The sequence below is a fragment of the Vanessa tameamea genome, chromosome 14 (genome assembly GCF_037043105.1).
Source record: "Vanessa tameamea isolate UH-Manoa-2023 chromosome 14, ilVanTame1 primary haplotype, whole genome shotgun sequence".
NCBI classification, from domain to species: Eukaryota; Metazoa; Arthropoda; class Insecta; order Lepidoptera; family Nymphalidae; genus Vanessa; species Vanessa tameamea.
The window spans coordinates 1921989-1943108 of record NC_087322.1 but is presented as its reverse complement, the minus strand read 5'-3'; the positions used below and the strand labels follow the sequence as shown (position 1 = coordinate 1943108).

The 21120-nt window shown below is 33.9% G+C and overlaps 2 protein-coding genes across 14 annotated transcripts in view; one reads left to right on the top strand and one right to left on the bottom strand.

Moving 5' to 3' along the window:
- LOC113398706 (protein fem-1 homolog CG6966) overlaps window positions 1-10206 on the bottom strand; it is a 78268-nt gene extending 68062 nt beyond the window's left edge. Inside the window, exon 1 of one of the 2 annotated variants that reach the window (XM_026637595.2) lies at window positions 9920-10206. Coding sequence is in view for 1 of the 2 variants with exons in the window: in XM_026637594.2 (XP_026493379.2) it covers window positions 9920-9988 (69 nt within the window). In the remaining variant the exon portion in view is untranslated. The remainder of the gene's footprint in view (window positions 1-9919) is intronic. The other variant, XM_026637594.2, reaches the window with a different exon arrangement.
- A 407-nt stretch (window positions 10207-10613) lies between these two features.
- LOC113398704 (protein groucho-like) lies at window positions 10614-21115 on the top strand. 12 transcript variants are annotated; one of them, XM_026637588.2, is made up of 18 exons: window positions 10614-11055; window positions 11161-11258; window positions 11403-11466; window positions 11557-11601; window positions 11885-11989; window positions 12352-12384; window positions 13418-13543; window positions 14326-14457; window positions 16146-16283; window positions 16559-16612; window positions 17094-17213; window positions 17754-17893; window positions 18364-18622; window positions 18949-19140; window positions 19291-19369; window positions 19805-19969; window positions 20359-20558; window positions 20871-21115. In XM_026637588.2, the coding sequence occupies exons 1-18, from the start codon at window positions 11014-11016 to the stop codon at window positions 20976-20978; spliced, it is 2100 nt and encodes a 699-aa protein (XP_026493373.1). In that variant the 5' UTR covers window positions 10614-11013; the 3' UTR covers window positions 20979-21115. The 12 variants fall into 12 exon arrangements, with proteins under 12 accessions (XP_026493373.1, XP_026493365.1, XP_026493368.1 ...); XM_026637580.2 differs by having other exon boundaries at window positions 11885-12022; XM_026637583.2 differs by having other exon boundaries at window positions 11885-12022; window positions 13412-13543; window positions 16146-16256.
- Window positions 21116-21120: the final 5 nt, after the last annotated feature.

Sequence of the window (21120 nt, the reverse complement as noted above, 5' to 3'; positions counted from 1 at the left end):
GAGTACCGCTTAAAACTGTACACGGAAATTGTAACCCGATAAACAAATTTTAAAAACGGGTCTCAATGTCTGCCATTGTCCGCAAAAGTTTACGCGATTTGGCATAAATCCAAGGATGCGAACAGATGAGAACGTTTGCTCTTGTTTTGATTCCAAACAAAGACCTTAGTAGGAAATATATCGGGCAAAAACCATCCTTCCTTGTTCCATCTCACGAGCAAGAGAAACTGAGTCACAGTCGGACAAAGCGACCGGGGGCAAAACAAAAAAATAGAAGTGAAACGATGACTCGGCGTGTAAAGAACGGTCTAATTTCTATACTCGAGCAAGTTTAACTTCCGCGATTGCAATCAGTACATGACTTGAGTCTACAAATTATTATATTTGACAGTGACATCATTATCTGTCTAAACTATGTCATATTTCGGAAAGGAAATTTATTTATTAATAAAATTTTATTGTATCCAAAAGATACAAGAGTCTTTTCTTCTTACCATATAATGGTAACATATTAAGGACAGTGCTATGTAAGAAATATTGAACACCAAAAATGTGCCATTGGGTATATGTATGTATGTATGTATGTATGTATGTATGTATGTATGTATGTATGTATGTATGTATGTATGTATGTATGTATGTATGTATGTATGTATGTATGTATGTATGTATGTATGTATGTATGTATGTATGTATGTATGTATGTATGTATGTATGTATGTATGTATGTATGTATGTATGTATGTATGTATGTATGTATGTATGTATGAATGTATGTATGTATTGGGACCGTTATTAAATCTTCTATCGGAAGCAATACAAAGTATTGCTTCCGATAGAAGATTGACAGTTGAATTACCGATAAGTTAACGATACCTATCAAGACGACCTTAGCTTATCTACTTACCAATAGCTAAGTACCAATGTGTTTGTATTTTTTTTTTTCTTTATTTGCAATAACGAAAACAACTAATTTTTACATGAATACGGCTCCATTACGATATAGAGATAATATAAGTAAAACGTAAACAATGAGGATATAGTACATGTTCATTGTGGAAACTTTATATATTATGTGAGATATAAATATCTAATATTATGTTATGATGACTGATAATATGTACAACTGTCACTATTTAATACTTTCGTACATTGCAAGATAATACAGGTATATATTTATAAAAGGAATTTCTTGGCAAAATTTCCTTCTTTTAGAACCACCGGCTTAGGTTGTTATGTGATATAACAATATACAGTATATAACAATAAGTTACATATAAGACAGATGTTTTAAAATTTTATTTTGTATAAAACAAAATCGCTTCCCGCTGTCTGTCGGTCCCTATGTATGCTTAGATCTTTAAAACGACGCAACGGATTTTGATGCGGTTTTATTTCAATAGATACGAGTTATTCAAGAGGAAGATTTATGTGTATAATACATGCATAATATAGTAGAAACACTGACCATTTTAGGGGTTTCTAATGTGATGTAAATAAACTTTTTTTTTTTGCGCTTACATTGCAAACTCTGGCTGAACCCTACAAAATAGATGAAAATAATGTACTACAGCAGTGTACACCTTAAATAGGTCTACAAAAAAGTCCGCGATGGTAAATGTCTATCTCTTAGGGATAACCCACACTAACCATTTTTTTATCAAACATAGCAGTTTGTATTGTCTAATGACAAAAAAGCTGTGAACATTGTATGTAAAGAGATTCTGTAGCATACTTAGAACCAGCATTGCACCCGAAGCCGGAGCGGGTCGCTAGTCAATTAACTATAATTTATTCAAAAAAAAAATCATTAATCTTCAACAAAATAAACATGTTTTACGTGACGATACGATTAATCGTAATCACTGCAATGATATAATTATGACATTAATTTCATTTATGATTTAAAAAAAAAAATGTTCATCGAAACAAAGAACTATTCGAATAATTTTATACAAACGATTACATACAGTTCAACGAAAATAGACATTAAATTGTATATTAGTTTTAATTGTCGTGATATTGATAACATTATATAGTCTTGATATTAATAAATGCATGTAAATGTGTTCCTACGTAATATACAAAGTTAAATTAGTAAATGCTTGTTCACGACTTTGGTTTACTTTAAAGTTTAAACTGATACAGCAAACAAGCAATGATTAAATATTCAGGTTTGTCTTAAGGAAAATTACATGAATCTTAAACAACTTTGAAATGCACATGTATTACAGTTTTTAATTAAAATTTTTAATAAATATTTCTATTCTTAAAATATTAAATTTATTTGCTTGAAAAAGCATATATTTTAGTGTAGCTATTTTTAACTTTGCCTATTAATAAATATAAAAACTACATTAATAGACAAGACTTAAAATATTATCCAAGAATAAATAAAGCCGATAAAAAATTGTGGAGGTTATTATTCGTAGATATTTAAAAAGGATACATTAATCGTAATTTTAATTTTGAAATCTTATTTAAGAATAATTTAATAGGACAGAAATACTTATGTACCAAGATTTCGGTCGACGATTGAGTTTGAAGAATTGAAGAGTTTCTCTAGCCAATCCTGAGTACAGAATCAGGTGTTCCTACACTATAAATTTCATCGGAGCTAAACCTTTATGCAATTTCAACTCTGCAGGATAATATTGGTTCTAATTATCTTAATGAATTAGAACCAAAGTAATAAACGTGTAATTTAAATTAAAACGTGTCAAAAACCGTACCTACTGAGTTTCATGCCGGCTCTTCTCGTAGTATCGACGTTGCAAAGCTGTGGTAGCTTTACATTAAATCTAACCTGTATCATGACGATTTAAAATTTCTTATAAGAGACTACTTGAAATATGTGATGATATATAGAAGATTTTTTTAATGTGTAAAATGTTCTAGATGGACGGACAAATAGGCCACCTGCTTCTAAGTGGTCAACACCGCCCATTGGCGCTGTAAGAAATATTAACCATTCCTTACATCGCCAATACGCCACCAACAGTGAGAACTAAGACGTTATATCTCTTCTGCCTGGAGTTACAACGGCTCACTCACCCTTCAAACCAGGAAACAATACTAAGTTTTTTTGGAATAAGTGGCAAACAAACATGAAGTTCACCTGATGGAAAGTGACTACCACTGTCCATGGACACCTGCGCACCTGCGTTGCCGGCCTTTAAGAAATGAATAGGCCAAAAATAGTATTGCGGTATAACATCTGATGAGTGACTGGTGACTACTCAAATTGGCTTACACAAACCCTTCCACCAAATATTTGTATTTCCAAGAATATAAGACTCATATGAAACTTTCAAAACTATGTATTAGAATATTACAAACTGAGAATTAAATAAATAATGTTTGACTGTAGAAAGTTAAAAGTAGACGCAATGGATTACGTCCGCTATATCTAATGCAATTGTACCATTCGATGTAATTTAATTTCAACACGTCGTTTTGCGAGTAAGCTAAATGTGAATGCTACCGCACATCTGCGATAATATTGGAGGATGAGGGCGCAGCGCAAACGCATTGAAAATTATTTTAAGATTAAAGAGAACAGACGGAATGCTGTTTTAACGCACTCGATACATATTTTAGCAGAAAATTGTCATTCATTAAACTTACAACTTTGCACGAAAACACGATCCTTACCTATATCTTTGTTGTTTTTTTTCAGCAAATCGAATCAAGGTCGAAAAACATATGACTTCGTAAAATATATTTTGTCTTAAATGTGAAGATCATTTATCGAGAAAAAAAAAATTATGTTCGGTTTTTAAATGTTATTTTGTTTTTAATTTAATTTACCTTTAGGAGTATTTCAAAAGTTTTTTTTAAGCATGAATTTGAACATAACATATAGAATTTAATCCGTATAATTAATATATATTTCTCTTAATCCCGTGATTCATTTACAAGCATTACTCGCAGTATTTGCCTAAACACAAACATTATTTTGACTTTCAAGTTGATTCATAAGTGTATGTAGGTCTGATTTCTCTCGTCCACGAATTCCGCCCACGCTAAGGCATACATTTGAACACAACAAATCAAATGGGGTCAATGCACTCCCACCTACTTTCCCCCCAGGAGTAATTTATTTTTGTTTATCATATCAACGGAAACTTGTTTAATTAGATATGCAAGTTCAATTCGCCATTATTATTATGTGTTTTGTTACACTATTTATTTAATACATTTAGAAGAGAAAATACCTAATAATTTTATGTTAACTTAAATATTCTTATATGAATCAGGTTTGAGCATGTTCATGAATAGGCCGTTAATTTTCGCAAATAAACCTCAGAACACTGTTTAGAAATATAATGGTGTATTAGATGATTTGCACAAATTAATATTATATATATGTATAGTGCACATATACTATATAGATATAAAATAAATTATTATATGTATTTACAAAATATAATGAAATATACCTTAGTGTATTAACGGTTTAATTGGTCTTTGCTCCCTGTAAATATAGAACGATTTACACTTCTATCGAAGGAAGGAAGTAACTACCGTCTGTAAGTCAATTTGCTCAACTTTTTCTTAGCAAAACATAAAACCTACAAATAATATCCATATACTCTTAAACGAAATTGATAGGAAACGGAAATAAAAACCACGACTATCGAAACCAATTTTTTTTATAGATAATGTAGTGGTAAAATTTCAACAAATAACTATGAAATAAATTAAAAAAAAAAAAACTTTTAAAAAGTCACAAGTAAAGAATTAAAATATCAACAGTACTGCAATTTAACCAATTAATAAATAAATATAAGACAAACGGCAAACTTTGCATTGTTTCACTAAGGCCTCATTTCCTCAAAAGAGAAGAAGAGGAGGTTTGGACCTAATTCCACAGCTCTAATGCAGTTTGTTGTTTAAAGTCATACTATGAAGCGAATGTACATTTTACCTTAGTAAATACTACTAATATAATCATAAATGACCAATAATTTTATAGATAATTTTAATTTAAAACAGTCACAAACATTATATAAAAAACCATAAGACATGGAAACATAATTCGCTTCTCATCCAATGCGTACATCTGAAAATCTGTGTACATGTTATTAAAGTAAAATATGATAGACATGAGTCAATTACATCATAGAAGTATTAATCAAGTCCAATTATTAAACACAAAGTCTAGATTTACTATGAGCAAAGACTATTGTTGGATGGAAAATAGATATGAATGAGCTTGAAGTATTATATTTCCACCATATTATAATAATAAATACCATTTTGTGTGCAAACAGGTGTACTCTTTATTCCCTTACATTCACTCTACCACAATAAGTTTAGGCGAAGGATTATGAGTAGGTTTTTACATGCTTACCGAGGCACAGGAGTATACACACTTCTAACTTCCAGGCTAATATTGAAAATATTTCAACAGAAATATCCAATAACTCTTTATTGGTCAAACTGGGGGGTCGGGGTGGTTTGAACCCAGGAACTTCGGATCTGCAGCCTAATAGGTAGCCACTAGACTAATGAGGCAGTATATAAATATACTAATACTAACATTATAAACCTAAAGTTTGTTTCAACATGACAATCTCTGTATATACCAGACCAATTTGAAAAATGATTTTGAGGTAGAGCCCGTTCATTGAGTGAGAAAGGTAAGACTATATATAACAAAATGCTTTAAATAATGTAGATTAAAACTTGTAAAGCAAGTCTAATAATAAAAATTAAGTAGCCAATTGTAGTAATTAAAAATAAAAGTGCATAAAATCTACTTAAAAAGTTGCATCTATGTTAACAATAGAGCATACTAATAAAATTAAAATGAATATTTCCATTCATTCAATTTATTGTTAAATACCATTTCAGGGAAATATTTAACCATAGAGTTTTATCTATTATAGTCATATAAATATTAAACGTTCCTACTTCTTTTTTTTTTGTATTAAACTAAACAAATTTATTGTTTTAGTGACTTATTTAATTTTAATTATCTATTTTTTTTTTACCCCAACCAATGCTTTCCAATAGGAAGCTCTAGTCAATTTTGGGTATGCCAACAACGATTCGATGAAACTTTGCCTGCGCCTAGTAGTCCGATAAAGGAATGGAGATGGCTCAATCAGTTCGAAAAGAGCCTTCCAGCACTCTCCAAAGTGTATCCTATAAAAAACCGATAAGCTGGCAACTCGACGACGATGCTCAAGGGTGTGTGGTCTGCTATTTGAGAGCTTTTCGTTGTTAATTAACCTACGGGCTCTTCGGTCAATTGAATCCAAAGCTTCCAGATGATATTTGGCTGCACTGTCCAAGAGATGACTGCAGTACTCCATACGGGATCGAACTTGGGCAGTGTAAAGATTAAGCAGCTGTTCAGAGATGAAGTACCGCCGAACCTTTGAAAGAATTGATAATTTCTTGGACGCCGCTTGTGCCATAGACTCAATTTGTTGGCCAAAGTTGAGGCTAGAGGTGATGGTAATACCTAGAAGCCCTAGATGATTAGTAATCGGTAAGGATACACTTTCGAAAGTGGGTGTTAAATCGAAGCTACTCTTTTTCGCGGAGAAAAGACACGCCTGTGTTTTGGAAGGGTTGAACTGGACAAGATTGACGTCACCCCAATCGGACACCCACTGCAATGTCTCATTCACCCGTTCAATCATGGACTCCTTTTCCGCATTTCCTCTGGACTAGCTCGAGAGTTGGACACGTACCTCTCAATTACGGTGCTGTCATCGGCGTAGCTAATAATACCGGGTTTTAAAAGATCGTTTATGTGCAACAGAAACAAGGTCGCAGAGAGAACAGATTCCTGAGGTACCCCAGCATTGATTGCCATTAGATCGGAAGAGCAGCCATCCAAGACAACTCGAATCGACCTTTCCCTTAGGAAGTCACATATCCAGTCGCAGAGCTCAGTAGGTATGCCGTATGCTGGAAGCTTACTAAGTAGTGCCTCGTGCCAGACCCGGTCAAAGGCCTTTGAGATGTCTAATGAAACGGCTATTGCTTCACCTCTCTCCAAACCCTCCAAGGCCTCGCTCCAAAGGTGGGTGGCATATATTAGCATATCTCCGTTCGAGCGTCCTCTGCGAAAATCATATTGGTTATCACTAAGGAGCTCGTTTGCTTCAAGATATGTCAGGAGACGATTATTTAAGATGCGCTCCATAATCTTACAGATTATAGAGGTGATCGCGACAGGTCTGTAATTGGCTGGGTCTACACGGCTTCCTATTTTTGGGAATAGGCTGAACATTAGCAAGCTTCCAGGATCTCGGAATTTTACCAGTTTCTAGAGAGAGTTGGTATAGACGAGTCAGAATAGGAGACAACTCGGGTGCACAACACTTCAGTACCACTGCTGGAATGCCATCAGGACCACTAGCCTTATTAACATCCAGGTTCAGCAAACATTTAAGTACCTCATTTTGGTGGATTTTAACGGCGCTCATTTTAGGGCCAAACGGAGGTAACTAAGGTGGACACTTACCGTTGCTGTCCAGACGAGAATACTCTGCGAAGAGATTGGCAAATTTACTTAGCGCAGTGGGCCAGGGATCCGTCAGGTTTGTGCAGAGGAGGCAGCGAAGAGCGACAGAAGTTTTTCTCAACCGACTTGGCGAGGCTCCAGAAAGCTCCCTGAGGGAAAAGAAGCTAACTTTCCCCCTATACGGCCAATGTACTCAAAACGAGCTTTTTTTTTTATCGCTTTTTTACAAGATTTAGTAGCTGCGTTGTGTTTTCTTCTGTGCCTGGACATCCAAGGCTTTGCTTTTACGACGTTAGCCCAGGACAAATAGGCTTCATGCTTACGCTTTTCAGTTAAGAGGCATGCAGCATTAAACCACGGGCGAGCTTTGGTCTCAAGGAATACTTCAGCAAAAGGAATAAAATTCTCCATAGCTTGATAAATCACACTCGAGACAGCATCTGCGCAGCACGATGGATCTCTAGAAGAAAAACATATCTGCCTCCAAGGATAAGAGGCGAAAAAATGACGCATCCCTTGTATCGCCACACTCGCCTAGTGCCTTTAGGACTGGTATAAGGAGGCGAGTAGTGCGACACAGATTTCACCACACAATGATCCGATGTCCGGAGTGGTGGTGAAACATAAACCGAATATCTGTCAGGATCGGTTATCGACGTCAGGAATACGAGTGGGTTCGTGGACGAGCTGAGAGAGGCCACAAGATATTTAAAATTTGTAGATCTCTCTTCCAGCGTGGTCAATGTCACTATATGGGTACAGCCACTCTTCATGGTGTGCATTAAAGGCCCCAAGAAACACCAACTGCGCAGATGGAAAGCGTCGATGGACCGAATCTGCAGCTTCACTTAGATGGTTAAAAAGCCTAGTCGTCGCCTGGTACCCGCTATGCGAACGGTAGACACTGGCGTAAACTATTTGATAAAGGCCAGTATTCACAAGAACCCATAAAACAGAAAGGTCAGGAACCTCCAAGTTACGAAGACGTTGACAGCAGATCACGTCCTTGTCACACACACACTTGTCACACGCCTGCATGGGCACGGAATTGGGTCTCCGGGATACACCCTGGATAGTGCAGGTATGTTGGATCAGACGGGTTACAGATCTGCGTCTCCGTTACAAAGAGTAAGTGAGGTCTCTCAGTCTCCAGATGGTGATGGACATCATTGAGATTTGAGTGCAATCCTCGGATATATATATATAATTTCTATTCTTATTTATTACCAAGAAAAAATGGTAACTCCCTAATTTAAATTCAAATCACAACTTACATTTCATTTATATTATTTGCAAGCACTTACATTACATATTAAATATTTAATAATTTTAGGTTTAAGTTGGCTGTGTACATGCAATAAATGCCTAAACATTAAAAAAATATATACTTCAAATTGACTATCTTTATTTCTATCTTTAATATTTTGTTATCTATGATATAAATACATTATATCATAGATAAAAAAAATTAAACATTGAAATTAATATATTTCTACAAAACTGTTCTTTTTATTACAAAATTATATATTAAAGAATTTGCAAGCATTTATTGAGACACTAGCTTATTCTATTGTGCTATTTTTAGAATATAAAGTCAGTAATAATACAATTAACTGATACTATACTACTTACATAAGACTATTGACCTTCATAGTCATTTAGTAATTAATTAGATTACTTTATCATTCATAAAATGACTTATTTGATTTATTGCAATATAATTTAATACAACCTCCTTGAAAAACTTTTTTTAATAAAATTGCAGTACTTTTATAAGACCTCTTTTTTCTATCTTACCTAAACCTTACATTAGCTAAGTTTGATTTTGGGTTATAAGTCTTAAATTCATCACCAAGAATATATATATAACCTATATATATTTATGATTTAATGTTCTGTAAAACATAATAATGATTTTCTCATCTTAATATCACTTTGAATTCGAAATCACATTGCAAGCATTGTTAGTTATTTAACATCATAGGTTCGTTTTTTAAAACGATAACAAACAAGTATTTAATCTACAAGTCGCTTATTTTGTTTAAACTTTCGATGTTTAATTCTATATAAATGTAATTTTGTTACAAGTATTGAAGTAAGTAATTAAATATTGTTGTAATATTAAAGTATAGATTCAAGAAAATCGTTATTAATAAATTTTTTAAAAGGTTTTTTACGCGTTGGCTCTCCAATCGCTATTAAAATAATTATTACTGTTATTTAGAAATAAATTTAAATATTATTTTATTGGGTAACGTAAACTCTGGCTAAAAACTATTATGATTTTAATGAATTATCAAACGTGGATTAACTGTTCTCGGAAGTTCTACGTAACGGCAAAACGCCAAATTTTAAGAAGATATTTTAAATTTAAGTACCTATTTTGTCGCAACTTTCTTCAATATAGGTTAAAAGAAAATAAACTCTACTTACTTTTAATCGAGTAAGATTTCCGTTTCGTGCAGCGGTAAAAATGTGATGAGCGGCTGTTTTGAAATCCATAATGGTTTTCCTTGCGACGTAGAAATTCACAATTATCGTAAATCACTTTAAGAACAGCACTTTCTTCTAAGAATAATCATTGAAAATGCACACGTATTTAACAAAGCAACCAAAATATTATTTCAAAACACTCCGTCACCGCACTCTCGCTTGCTATCGAACAGATGCAAACGCAGGACAATCACAATCTGCCGTAATAAAACGACCATAAGCAAATTTCTTGATTTCCTTGAATCATAGTCAAAGATTCCATATTATGTCAAAGTGACATTAGTAAATTGTTACCATTGTATTATTATTAGAATGAATTGAAAAGAGCAAAGATAATGACATATATATTTAAGTGGAATCGTATGTTAAATTTTCTTATTTTTAACAAAAAAGGAACAGATTTAACATATTGTTTTAATTATTTAAAAATATATTTTTCTGTGTTAAATTGTTATATTTTTACTTATTTTATTTTCGTTTACTATTTTATAAAATTATTTTAATTACTGTAGCAAATATTACTTAATTACACACAGGTTTTTCGTAAATAGTTATAATTATTACATATTGAGTACATTACATTATATTTATTTTATTACCTTTTAGGATTACAAATCATAAAACATAATTTTACCTGTCTTGTTGAGTGAACGAATGATGGATGGATGTGACTTGACAAGCAACAAAAATTGCGGCGTGGATTTATGGTTAAAAATTGGAGAATTCTAACTGTTGATTGTTTAGTGGTGTATATGTTATCTTTAACTATTTACAAGAAATTATACTAAAGTTCGTAATCAAGTTTAAAGTTGTGTATGTCATGATAATGACTGATATTTTAAAAGTTTTAAGACAAAGTTTGTGCATATCATTGTCTTTAGTGATTAGCCGCGGATTTCCCGTTTTGTATGCATTATAGCAAAGGCTGAGAAGATTGGGGAAATGGTTCCGTTAGTTTTAGTTTATATAGGATCAAAAGAAAACTATATTTGTTCGTGAGAAAAACAAAAAACTTTGTTTAGTTTAGTGACAGGATGTATCCGACGCCGACGCGGCACCCGGCGGGGGCTGTAAGGGTTTGTATTGTATTTTCTTACGACGTTTCGTCACCAAATTTCAACTTTACTATTCGACTTAATAAAGAAAGATTTATGGGTGATATTGCTTACGATTGTTTTTAGGGGCCGCAGCCAACGGCAGGACCTATAAAGTTTACAGTAGCAGATACTTTAGAACGTATTAAAGAAGAATTTAACTTTTTACAAGCTCAGTACCACACGTAAGTATTTTAATATTAAAGCAATAAAATTACATAAAGTAACTATAATGGGTCTATTTCATTTAATTTAATGTTATTATTTGTAAATATATTCTATTCATTAAATTGAATAACTTTTATACAAAATTATTTTAAAATCTTCAGGTTGAAATTGGAATGTGAAAAGTTAGCAAGCGAGAAAACTGAAATGCAGAGACATTATGTCATGGTATTTAATTTTTTTATTTTATTTTTAAAGTAATTGTAACTTATTTGCAGATAAATAAAAAGTAATAATATCATTGTTTTTTTTTTTCAGTATTATGAAATGTCTTACGGCCTAAATGTTGAAATGCATAAACAGGTGTGTTTTAATGTTTGTTTTATTTTCAATTTGCTTTTTTTAATGTGAAGTAATTATTCTATATTGTGTATTGTAGATACAGTTGAATGTAGTGCATATTTTGTTTATTTTAATTATTCAAACGTCTAGACTTAAATTTCGAAATATAATTTTTTTTTTTTTTATCAAATTATAGTTAAAAAACTGTCCAAAAAAATTAACTTATGTTTTGTATACAATAATATTACCAGTCTTCATTTAATATTTGTAAGACTTAAAAAATAACATTAATTTATTTTTTTAGACAGAAATAGCGAAACGGCTTAGTGCAATTATCGGACAAGTGTTGCCATTTCTAGCGCAAGAACACCAGCAGCAAGTTGCATCTGCCGTTGAGAGAGCCAAGCAGGTCACTATGTCCGAACTTAATGCTATTATTGGGGTAAGATTAAGATAAATGTCAAGTTTATAGCTCAATGTGGCTTGCAATTTGTAATATGGACTTTTATCTAAATCTAACTAGTTATTTGAAAGAAGCAATTAGTTGCTTTTATGAAAACATACTAAAAATTGTATATTTAATATTATAAATTGTAATGTTCATGTTTTGTAATTTGATTTTTACAATAAAAATTGGGGGGAAAGTATTATTTAAATCGATAATTGGATTATAAATTAATAGAGCTATTAAATATATGAAAGAGAAATACAAGTACACAATTACAAAAAAATTATTTAATTGAGCAATTTTTTATTTAATGTTGTCCGCAGCAACAACAACAACAAGGCCTCCAGCAACTTCTTGTAAGTTACAACAATTGTTGTGCTTGGTTTCTTTTGTTGTTTGTGATTAACACCATTTATTAATTGTTATCAGATTTATTTTGCAGATTGTTACAAGTACTTTTTAGTTTATTCGTTTTATTAAGCTATTGACAAATCTTATGACTTATTAAGATTAGATAAAAACAATCAAGATTTACACACAAATAACAAGAGTATCACAAATTGAATGTAATACTGTGTTTGATGATTATTTTAATCCTTTTTATTAAGGAAGATTTTAGCCTATTTAGAATTATTATTAAAAAGTATTTGCCACATAATTTTGACAAATTCAGACTTAAACAGTATAATTCATAACTAAATTCATAACAAAAATATTTAAAGTAATTTTATAGACTAATTATAAAATATAAGGAATTTTGTTGAATTGCTCATACTATCAACGAATTTCATAAAATTAACGAATTTAATTTATTCATTCATAAAATCAGCTATCCACATTTTATTTCATCATTATTTGATAAGAACTAATGAAAATTTTTAATGTATTTAACTTTACATTTCAATTAAATTGAGCACCGCTGACTTGTAGTTAATGTTGCTTTTCCGCACAGTGATTTTGTATGTTGACAATGTCAAATTTACTTAGATGTTACGGAATGCTATGTCATGTTATTTGATATCTTAATATTGTTTACATATATGTGTTATGATCGCTATTGACTACATATAAATAGTTTTAATGCTAAAAATATATAGACTATTGTATGATCAATTTTTTTTAATATTACTGTTATATTTGAAAGCAAAAATTAATTATAATATTTAGGCTTATATACCATACTATAAGTTTACGTAAAAATAAAAACAATATCTTCCATATTTGTTGCCATAAAAAAAATGTCTTTTTTTAACTATGATTTATGCTCTTGATTACTTATAACACAAAACAATAAGGTTCCAAGAAAGTAGGAAGTACATTACCATTACATTAAATTAGTGTATATATATATATTTTTATCCATAATGGCCTATTTGTTTGCAGCAACAGATTCACGCCTCAGCGGGGTTACCGCATGGTGTGGGGGGAGCGGGGGCGTTGTTAGGGGCGGGAGGCCTTCTGTTCCCCGGCGCGGGGCCTCCGCCAACTCCACATCTGCCGCCGCCCGCACACAAGGTCTTTAATATTTGAATGTATTATATTCTATTTTAAGTTCAACAAACGAAGCCTAAGCTTTGACTATTCAAAGCTTAGGCTTCGTTTGTTTAGGTCTATTTAAAAAAAAGCCGACCAAGTTTTATTGCTATTTAAAAGATCAGTCCAATGTTTGCTTATCGTGCGTCGGAAGAAAATTCACATGTGGGCCGGTTTAAGGGCAGGCCATCCGGGGTTGCAGTCCCGGAGCATCCATAGTAGAGATTTAATTTTGGAGCGATTTCTCATACGCGACTTACAGTAGTGTGAACTGGTAGAAAATAAAGGCAAAAGCATTATGTCCTTTCCAGGCGACCTCTGACTCTCGTTCTTCCGGTCTCTTTTTATTTAACATTATTTAAAGTTATTTTTTGTTATTGTTTTAATTCACACGGGATTTTTAGTAACAATTTTATTTCTTGTCATTTAATTATGCTGAAACTTAGTTATTTATTTCATTGTGTCTGTCATTTAATACATTATGTATAGCGAAAGCAACTTCGTTCCATCTGGTTGTTTTTTTTTTTCGCGATTTCCATTCTAAGAATTTTCTTCCCCATCGTCGTTCTATTTTTCGAATTATTATGTATAATTATTATACTCTTTATTTATGACAACTGAGAGCTGAGTCGATTCTTACCTTCGTTCTCCTACATATCATTAAGTATTTTGGGTTCCGTGTCTCTGTTTCTCGTTACACTTGAAAATAATTATAATTTATGAAAACAAAAGTAAACTTATGAAATTTATAATCTGTCTTCCAGGTGGAACTACCGCCCCCCTCAGATATTAAACCTCCAGCCTTAACGGGTGGGCCGGCCCCACCACCCCTTATGTCCGGACAACCTCCGCCCCGTGATGACGATAGGATATCATCACGAGGTCATAGCCAACAGGTACGTTCATTTATTATTTGATACTGGGAAAGACAAAAACTCATTAACTCTCCACATATTTTCGCAAAAACAAAAGCAATTATAAGCAAACATATTGTGAAGGAATAAGTATATAATAACCTTATTCTGTGTTTAAATATTTAAAAGATTATTCTGTTAAATAGTAATAAGTATCTATTGATACATATACATAGTGTGTTAAGACCTTTTAGTACTAAACATAATATACCCGAGTCAGGAAACACTCTTCTATAAAGTTATACAGGATGACATACGTCGAAATCACTCGACTTTGGTCGGTTCAGCTTGTCTTCCATACAATGATACGCTCTATATAGCGTTACACCCACTCTCAATAACGACAAGAATTAAATAGTAAAAAGTTATTTTTTAGTTGCCATAATTAGTAAAAACTAGGCAGATGTACGCTCTTTTGTCATGTTATTAGTCTAGCCCGTAAGCCTTTTAGTTTAAAAATAAAAGCGGCTCTGGAAGCAGCAAAAAAGAAAAAGTACTTTTTATCACCAAGATGCCTCAATATCACATCGTTATATATAAGTAAAAAAATACAACAAAATTACTGGTGCAGCAAAAGACGTCAGATGAAAATAACAGCATACGCAATAGCGTCAAATAATAATTGTTTTTATTTTAATACTAACGCTAGCTAATGTCTAAGTACACACAGTCCCTTGAGTGTCGTTATATAGAGTTTTCACTATTTATAAATATATATTTTGAATTTGATTTAATTTGATTCTCAATATATTTGAGAAATCTATAATTCTAAAAATACAATCAACGCCTTTTGTTTAAAATTTTGTAAAAAATATGTGTATTTTATTCTGTAGAAGTGAATCTCAATAATTAATTGTAATATTGGTTTTTTGTACGTTTAGAAACGTGGCACATTTTCGTTTTATCGAGTTTCAAATGACAACAATTAGTTTTCATCTATCAAATACATAACTTATTTGTTTTAAGCTGGTTGTAACAGAGTTACTTTTATTTTCACATACTTGCATCTGGTAATTCAGATAGGGTTATAAAACAGTGTTAAATTAAATGTAAAGCTAAGATACAATTAATTTTGTATTGTTTTATATTGTGTGTTATGTCAGCGCCATTTATATATAGTTGTATTGTTTTGCAAACGGTATATATTAAAAATAATGACAACGAAAGGACTTACTCAAAGCCTATCATGGGTTTTATGTATATATTTGATGTATACATTTAGGATGTATTTAGGAGCTTATCCGTACATAATAATTAATATATCTATAAAATTACACACTCACAAGCACACACACACACACAAATGTATTTATTTATTGGAAAAGTTACACCATCAACTTATCACTAAGCACTTAAAATTAATATCTTACTCGGGTAACATACAAAGTGATACGTCTATAAAGTTGTAAACAACAAATGCATGCATACTTGTTATATTATATACATAAAATTCCTTATCGCATTAACTCGGCATATTTTTGTATTTTTTTTTTGCTCTTAATTTATTTACATACATAAAGCTTAAACTTATTAATAAGTCTAACAAATGTGAGCACTGACTGGGAAGTCACTGGCCCCTAAGTCTCCTGGTTTGTGGGTACAGGGTCTCTTCGCTATACATATGTATTATATTGCGAACCAATGAACACATTATCGATATTATTACACAGCAAAGGCGCTCGGTGTCGCCCCACGAACGCCACGAACGCGAGCACAAGTACCGGCCGCGCTCGCCCGCGGAGCCCGAGGCGCTGGACGGCAAGCGCAGGAAGGAGGAGAAGGTACTCGGACATGTGAGTCTATGTAGTGTATGTGTCGCTTGGTATATACTAGCTTTTTGTTTTTTTGGTTCGGGTGGCTCGGCTGATGTGTTTGATCGTTGACGTTCACATTTCAGTGTTGCAAGTTTAAATAAATATATATTTTTTTAAATACAGCAGCCAGTCATCTAATTTCCAGCTTTTAAACGCTTTTTCTGAATTCAAATCATTGCTCTGATTTATATAGCTGTTCACTGAATTGCTATATAATAATACGTTGGAACATTTTTTTTTAAATATTTAAACGAAACGTCATATTCTAGGATAGCGACGCTGAAAAAAGTGATCAAGATCTTGTTGTTGATGTGGCAAACGAGGTAAGATTACGTCCCGATATTACTGTTGTTTTTTTCTATTAACTTTATGACTGATAATAACAATGATAATGAAATTACTAACAATAATAAATTGTATTCTAGTTTCAAAATATTCGATGCTTAAGCCAATATGTCTGGAATTATAGATTAACTAAATGGTTGGAACTGTCTTTGAAAATAATTAATTAGTAGAAAAAAATTGTTTATTGATACGTGTATTATTTATTTATTATTTAAATTGTACACGTAACATTAAAAATAATCTTACACTAAAAATATTCAATGTTGCCGTATTTTAAACGAAAGGATATGCCTTTAATTTTTAACACACAAAAATAGTAATCTTTTTTTAAGTACTTAAGGAAAAGTAGTACAAAAATATAAGCTTACTATAAGGATTAGGGATAACATAGGGATTGCGTATTAGATTAGCTGCACAAAGATATTTTTATCAAAAACGACAATTTTATCTCGATTAAAGGAGGAAAGAGGATCTCCCAACGTACGCACAGAGGGCGGTGAGAGAACAGAAAATGGTCCACGACCTCCTTCAAGGTCAGGATCTTCTTCCAGCAGATCGACACCCAAGAGTTCAAAAGATGTAAGTGAAAGATAATTATTAAATGTGAATTATATAAGTCCTTAATAAAATATATGCAATTCCGAGATATCAGGAAATAAATAAAAATCAATCAAAAACGACTCTATTTCTAAGTCCTTGTGGTCTTTTCGGTCTCACCTAGTTTCGAAACCTTATTGATGGCCAAAGCATTATAAAATCGTTCTTTCAACAGCGCTATGCGTAACTCGGAACGAACTTTTGAAGAACTTTGCTGATACTTTTGCGATCGCTATTTAGGAAATGTACACATTCCTATACATTTAAGGAATTTTATACAATGACTGATTACACATATCCGTTATATAAAATATATTTAATAGCATGTTTCACCTAAAAGGTAGCAATTTTTGTTTAATGTGCCAGATCATTTATTTAGACCACTTGGAATATGGACTATGTGGTTAATTGTTCTTTAGATTATCTCAAAATTAGTTTTAACTTATGATTTGAAATTATGGAATTATAATATTTTGTTCTGATTTGTATGAGTTAGACAGCTAGACATATATAACGTTCCAGGATAAACCTGGAACTCCCGGTTCCAAGAACCGCGCCCCCACCCCCACGGGGCGCTACGCCTTCCCCGCCTACGCCGCCTACCGCCCGCCGCTGCCCTACGACGGACACACGCGCACCAACGGCATGCCGCCCGCCAAGCCGTGAGTATACGCGGGAAACTTAACGCGGGCCTCTGGCCTCTCGCCTCTGGCCTCTCGGCCACAAACACTGTCAATGTGTCTATGGAGGTTACATTCGTAGAAATTTATTAATTTACCATACTTCAATGTTTGAACGCTGCGAAAGTTTGATCGACTAATTCACTCACGATGGCACGCACTTCCACGCTACGTCACGAGCGTGTATCAGTACGCGTGACGCTCGTGCTCGCTCGTGTCAGAGCGCGTGAGACGACTAACATACGGACAAAGATTATACTAATATGAATATGACAATTTAACGTGAGTCGATGACGCTATGAATGTTCAAGAATCCCTTCTACGGTCTCCTTCGAGAGGCCACAGACTTCGGGCCGACGGATTCAATTTCGGGTCGGGCCATTAGACGCGTACTGGGTGTCCTTGGAGTAATTCTCGCGTAGTCGGATGACGAGAGCCCCGTGTGCCCGCAGCGCGTACGCGTACCACTCGTGCGGCGGGCCGCTGCAGGCCGTGCCGTTCCCGGCCGACGCGCTGCTGGGCGCGGGCGTGGCCCGCGGCGCGCGCGCGGTGGCGGCGCTGCCGCACGGCGAGGTGGTGTGCGCCGTGGCGCTGTCGCTGGGCGCCGCGCGCCACGCCTACACGGGCGGCAAGGGCTGCGTCAAGCTGTGGGACATCACCGACCCCGGCTCGCCCGCCGCGCTCGAGCCGCTCTCGCAGCTGGACTGCTTGGTGACTTTCTCTATTCGTTGCGGGCGGCGTCGGCCGTGGGACCCGGTTGAGGGATATTTTCGTCTGTAGCCCTGGAGTTGATACTGCTTTTATCGTTATCATTACTCTGTCACGTGGGCCGAGGAAGTTAACGAAATTTATAATATGTAGTACTTGTCAAACTAGAATTTATAGATTTTTTTCATAACACGGCTGATATTTAAATTCGATAGTTGCAAACGATTGAAAAAATCCCTCCCGTCACCCTCGCCTGAGATCTCTCCGTGACACATTTCGACATCATCTCTTGCCGTGACGGAGGCTGATGCCATAAAAAAATAATAAAGCCCTCCTCTCAGCAAAGAGACAACTACATCCGGTCGGTGAAGCTGCTGCCGGACGGGCGCACGCTGCTGGTGGGCGGCGAGGCGTCCAACCTGTCCATCTGGGACCTGTCGTCGCCCACGCCGCGCATGCGCGCCGAGCTCACGTCGTCCGCGCCCGCGTGCTACGCGCTCGCCATCAGCCCCGACTCCAAGGTCCGTAGCGAGGCTCATTCGATACCAAACGCTACTCCTTTATTTGAGAGTATGCGAAGCCGAGTCTAGTGGCCAGTTCATAATATTAGTGAGATCGGCCCGTTAGTAGAAATCGGTGCATGTAATTTTATATAATTTTGGTGCTTGCAGGTGTGTTTTAGTTGCTGCTCTGATGGAAACATAGCTGTATGGGATCTACACAATCAAACGTTAGTTAGGCAATTCCAAGGTAAGATTTGTATTTAATTTAATAGTACCGCTAATTGGTTCATGTTTCGAGTGCATCTCATTAAATACCAGTATAACTTATATTACCATATTTGTTAACGTTCATTGTCACTGTTCCTCTCTTTAAATAATAAAAAAAATAGATTGCCTTATATAACCTACCTTAATAAATGGACTGTCTATAAAAATGAATATTTATATCAGATTGGTAATTATTTACATAAGCATCTCCATTCTCCACTAATAAAAATGTTTCACTGTTTAAAATAAATATAAAGATTAAATACTTCATACAAACAAATTTAATACTGTATAGTGCTTAGCCAAATACACATAATCGAGCTTAGATTAATCCAATGATGAAAGCATGATCAATCCAATAGGATAAACTTCTAAGACAATGGGCTAGGTCTTAACAATTCAACTTTGTCCAAAGGTCATACAGATGGTGCTTCGTGTATAGACATAAGTCCAGACGGCACGAGGCTATGGACGGGCGGTCTTGATAACACAGTTCGTTCCTGGGATCTAAGAGAGGGGAGACAGTTGCATCAACATGATTTTTCAAGTCAGATCTTTTCTCTTGGATACTGTCCCACAGGTAAATAGTGTTTTATTATGTTTAAAATTAAATAACAGTATTTTTTTGTAGTAATTGTATCCTGAAAGTGTACTATATTATTTGAAACATTTAGTTTTGTGTTGTGTTTATAGCGTGAGTTTTAATGGTCTTTGTCTAATGTTTATTTATGGTATTATTCCAGAAATTTATAAAAAAAATTATAAAAACTAATGTATAAGTTTTCAATTCAATCAAATGAGCTATGTGACACATTACTATAGAAACAAATTCTAAAGATACTATTATACATTATTATTGCTAAGTATTCGGAAAAATATTGATATATTAAAAACTCACTGTTAATGTTGCCATACAAAAAATAGCATAATATATGGGAACAATTAAATCTAAAACCTCTTTCTTAACAGGTTCATGGCTTGCTGTGGGTATGGAGAACTCTCACGTGGAAGTTTTACACGCCGGTAAGCCGGATCGTTATCAGCTTGTGTTACACGAATCATGCGTGCTGTCGTTACGTTTCGCGGCTTGCGGCAAATGGTTCGTGTCAACAGGAAAGGATAACCTGCTGAACGCATGGCGTACGCCGTACGGTGCTAGTATATTTCAGGTCAGATTATTAAATTAACTAAAATAAATAAATAAAAATAAATAAATAAATTTTTTCAGTCATTATTTATAAATTTTTAATTTACCAGTCAATTGATTTTTTTTTTTTCTTTAATGTTTATTTTATATACATATTTACTAAGCAAGATTTTGTTTTATTGATTAATATACATATTCGTTTTGATCATGTTGCAATTTTTTAACTGACATTGAATCAATGTTATTTAGAAAAAGTAAAGAAATATTGTTACATGCTATTTTTTGTAGTTTTAGTAGTTAAAATTTCATTATAAAGTTTTGTTTTTATTTACAGTCTAAAGAATCATCATCGGTGCTCAGTTGTGATATATCAGCGGATGATAAATTTATAGTGACAGGATCTGGGGACAAGAAGGCTACTGTGTACGAAGTGATGTACTAAGACAGTGAAGTGCAGTGAAGTAGACCGAAGTGATAATCTCAATAGGCAATAACAAAGGGTATCTTGTGGTCCAGTGGAACTTTAAGCTAAATGGGTCCGTTAAAATGAAACAAAATAAAAGGTCAAACACAATTAAAGCATT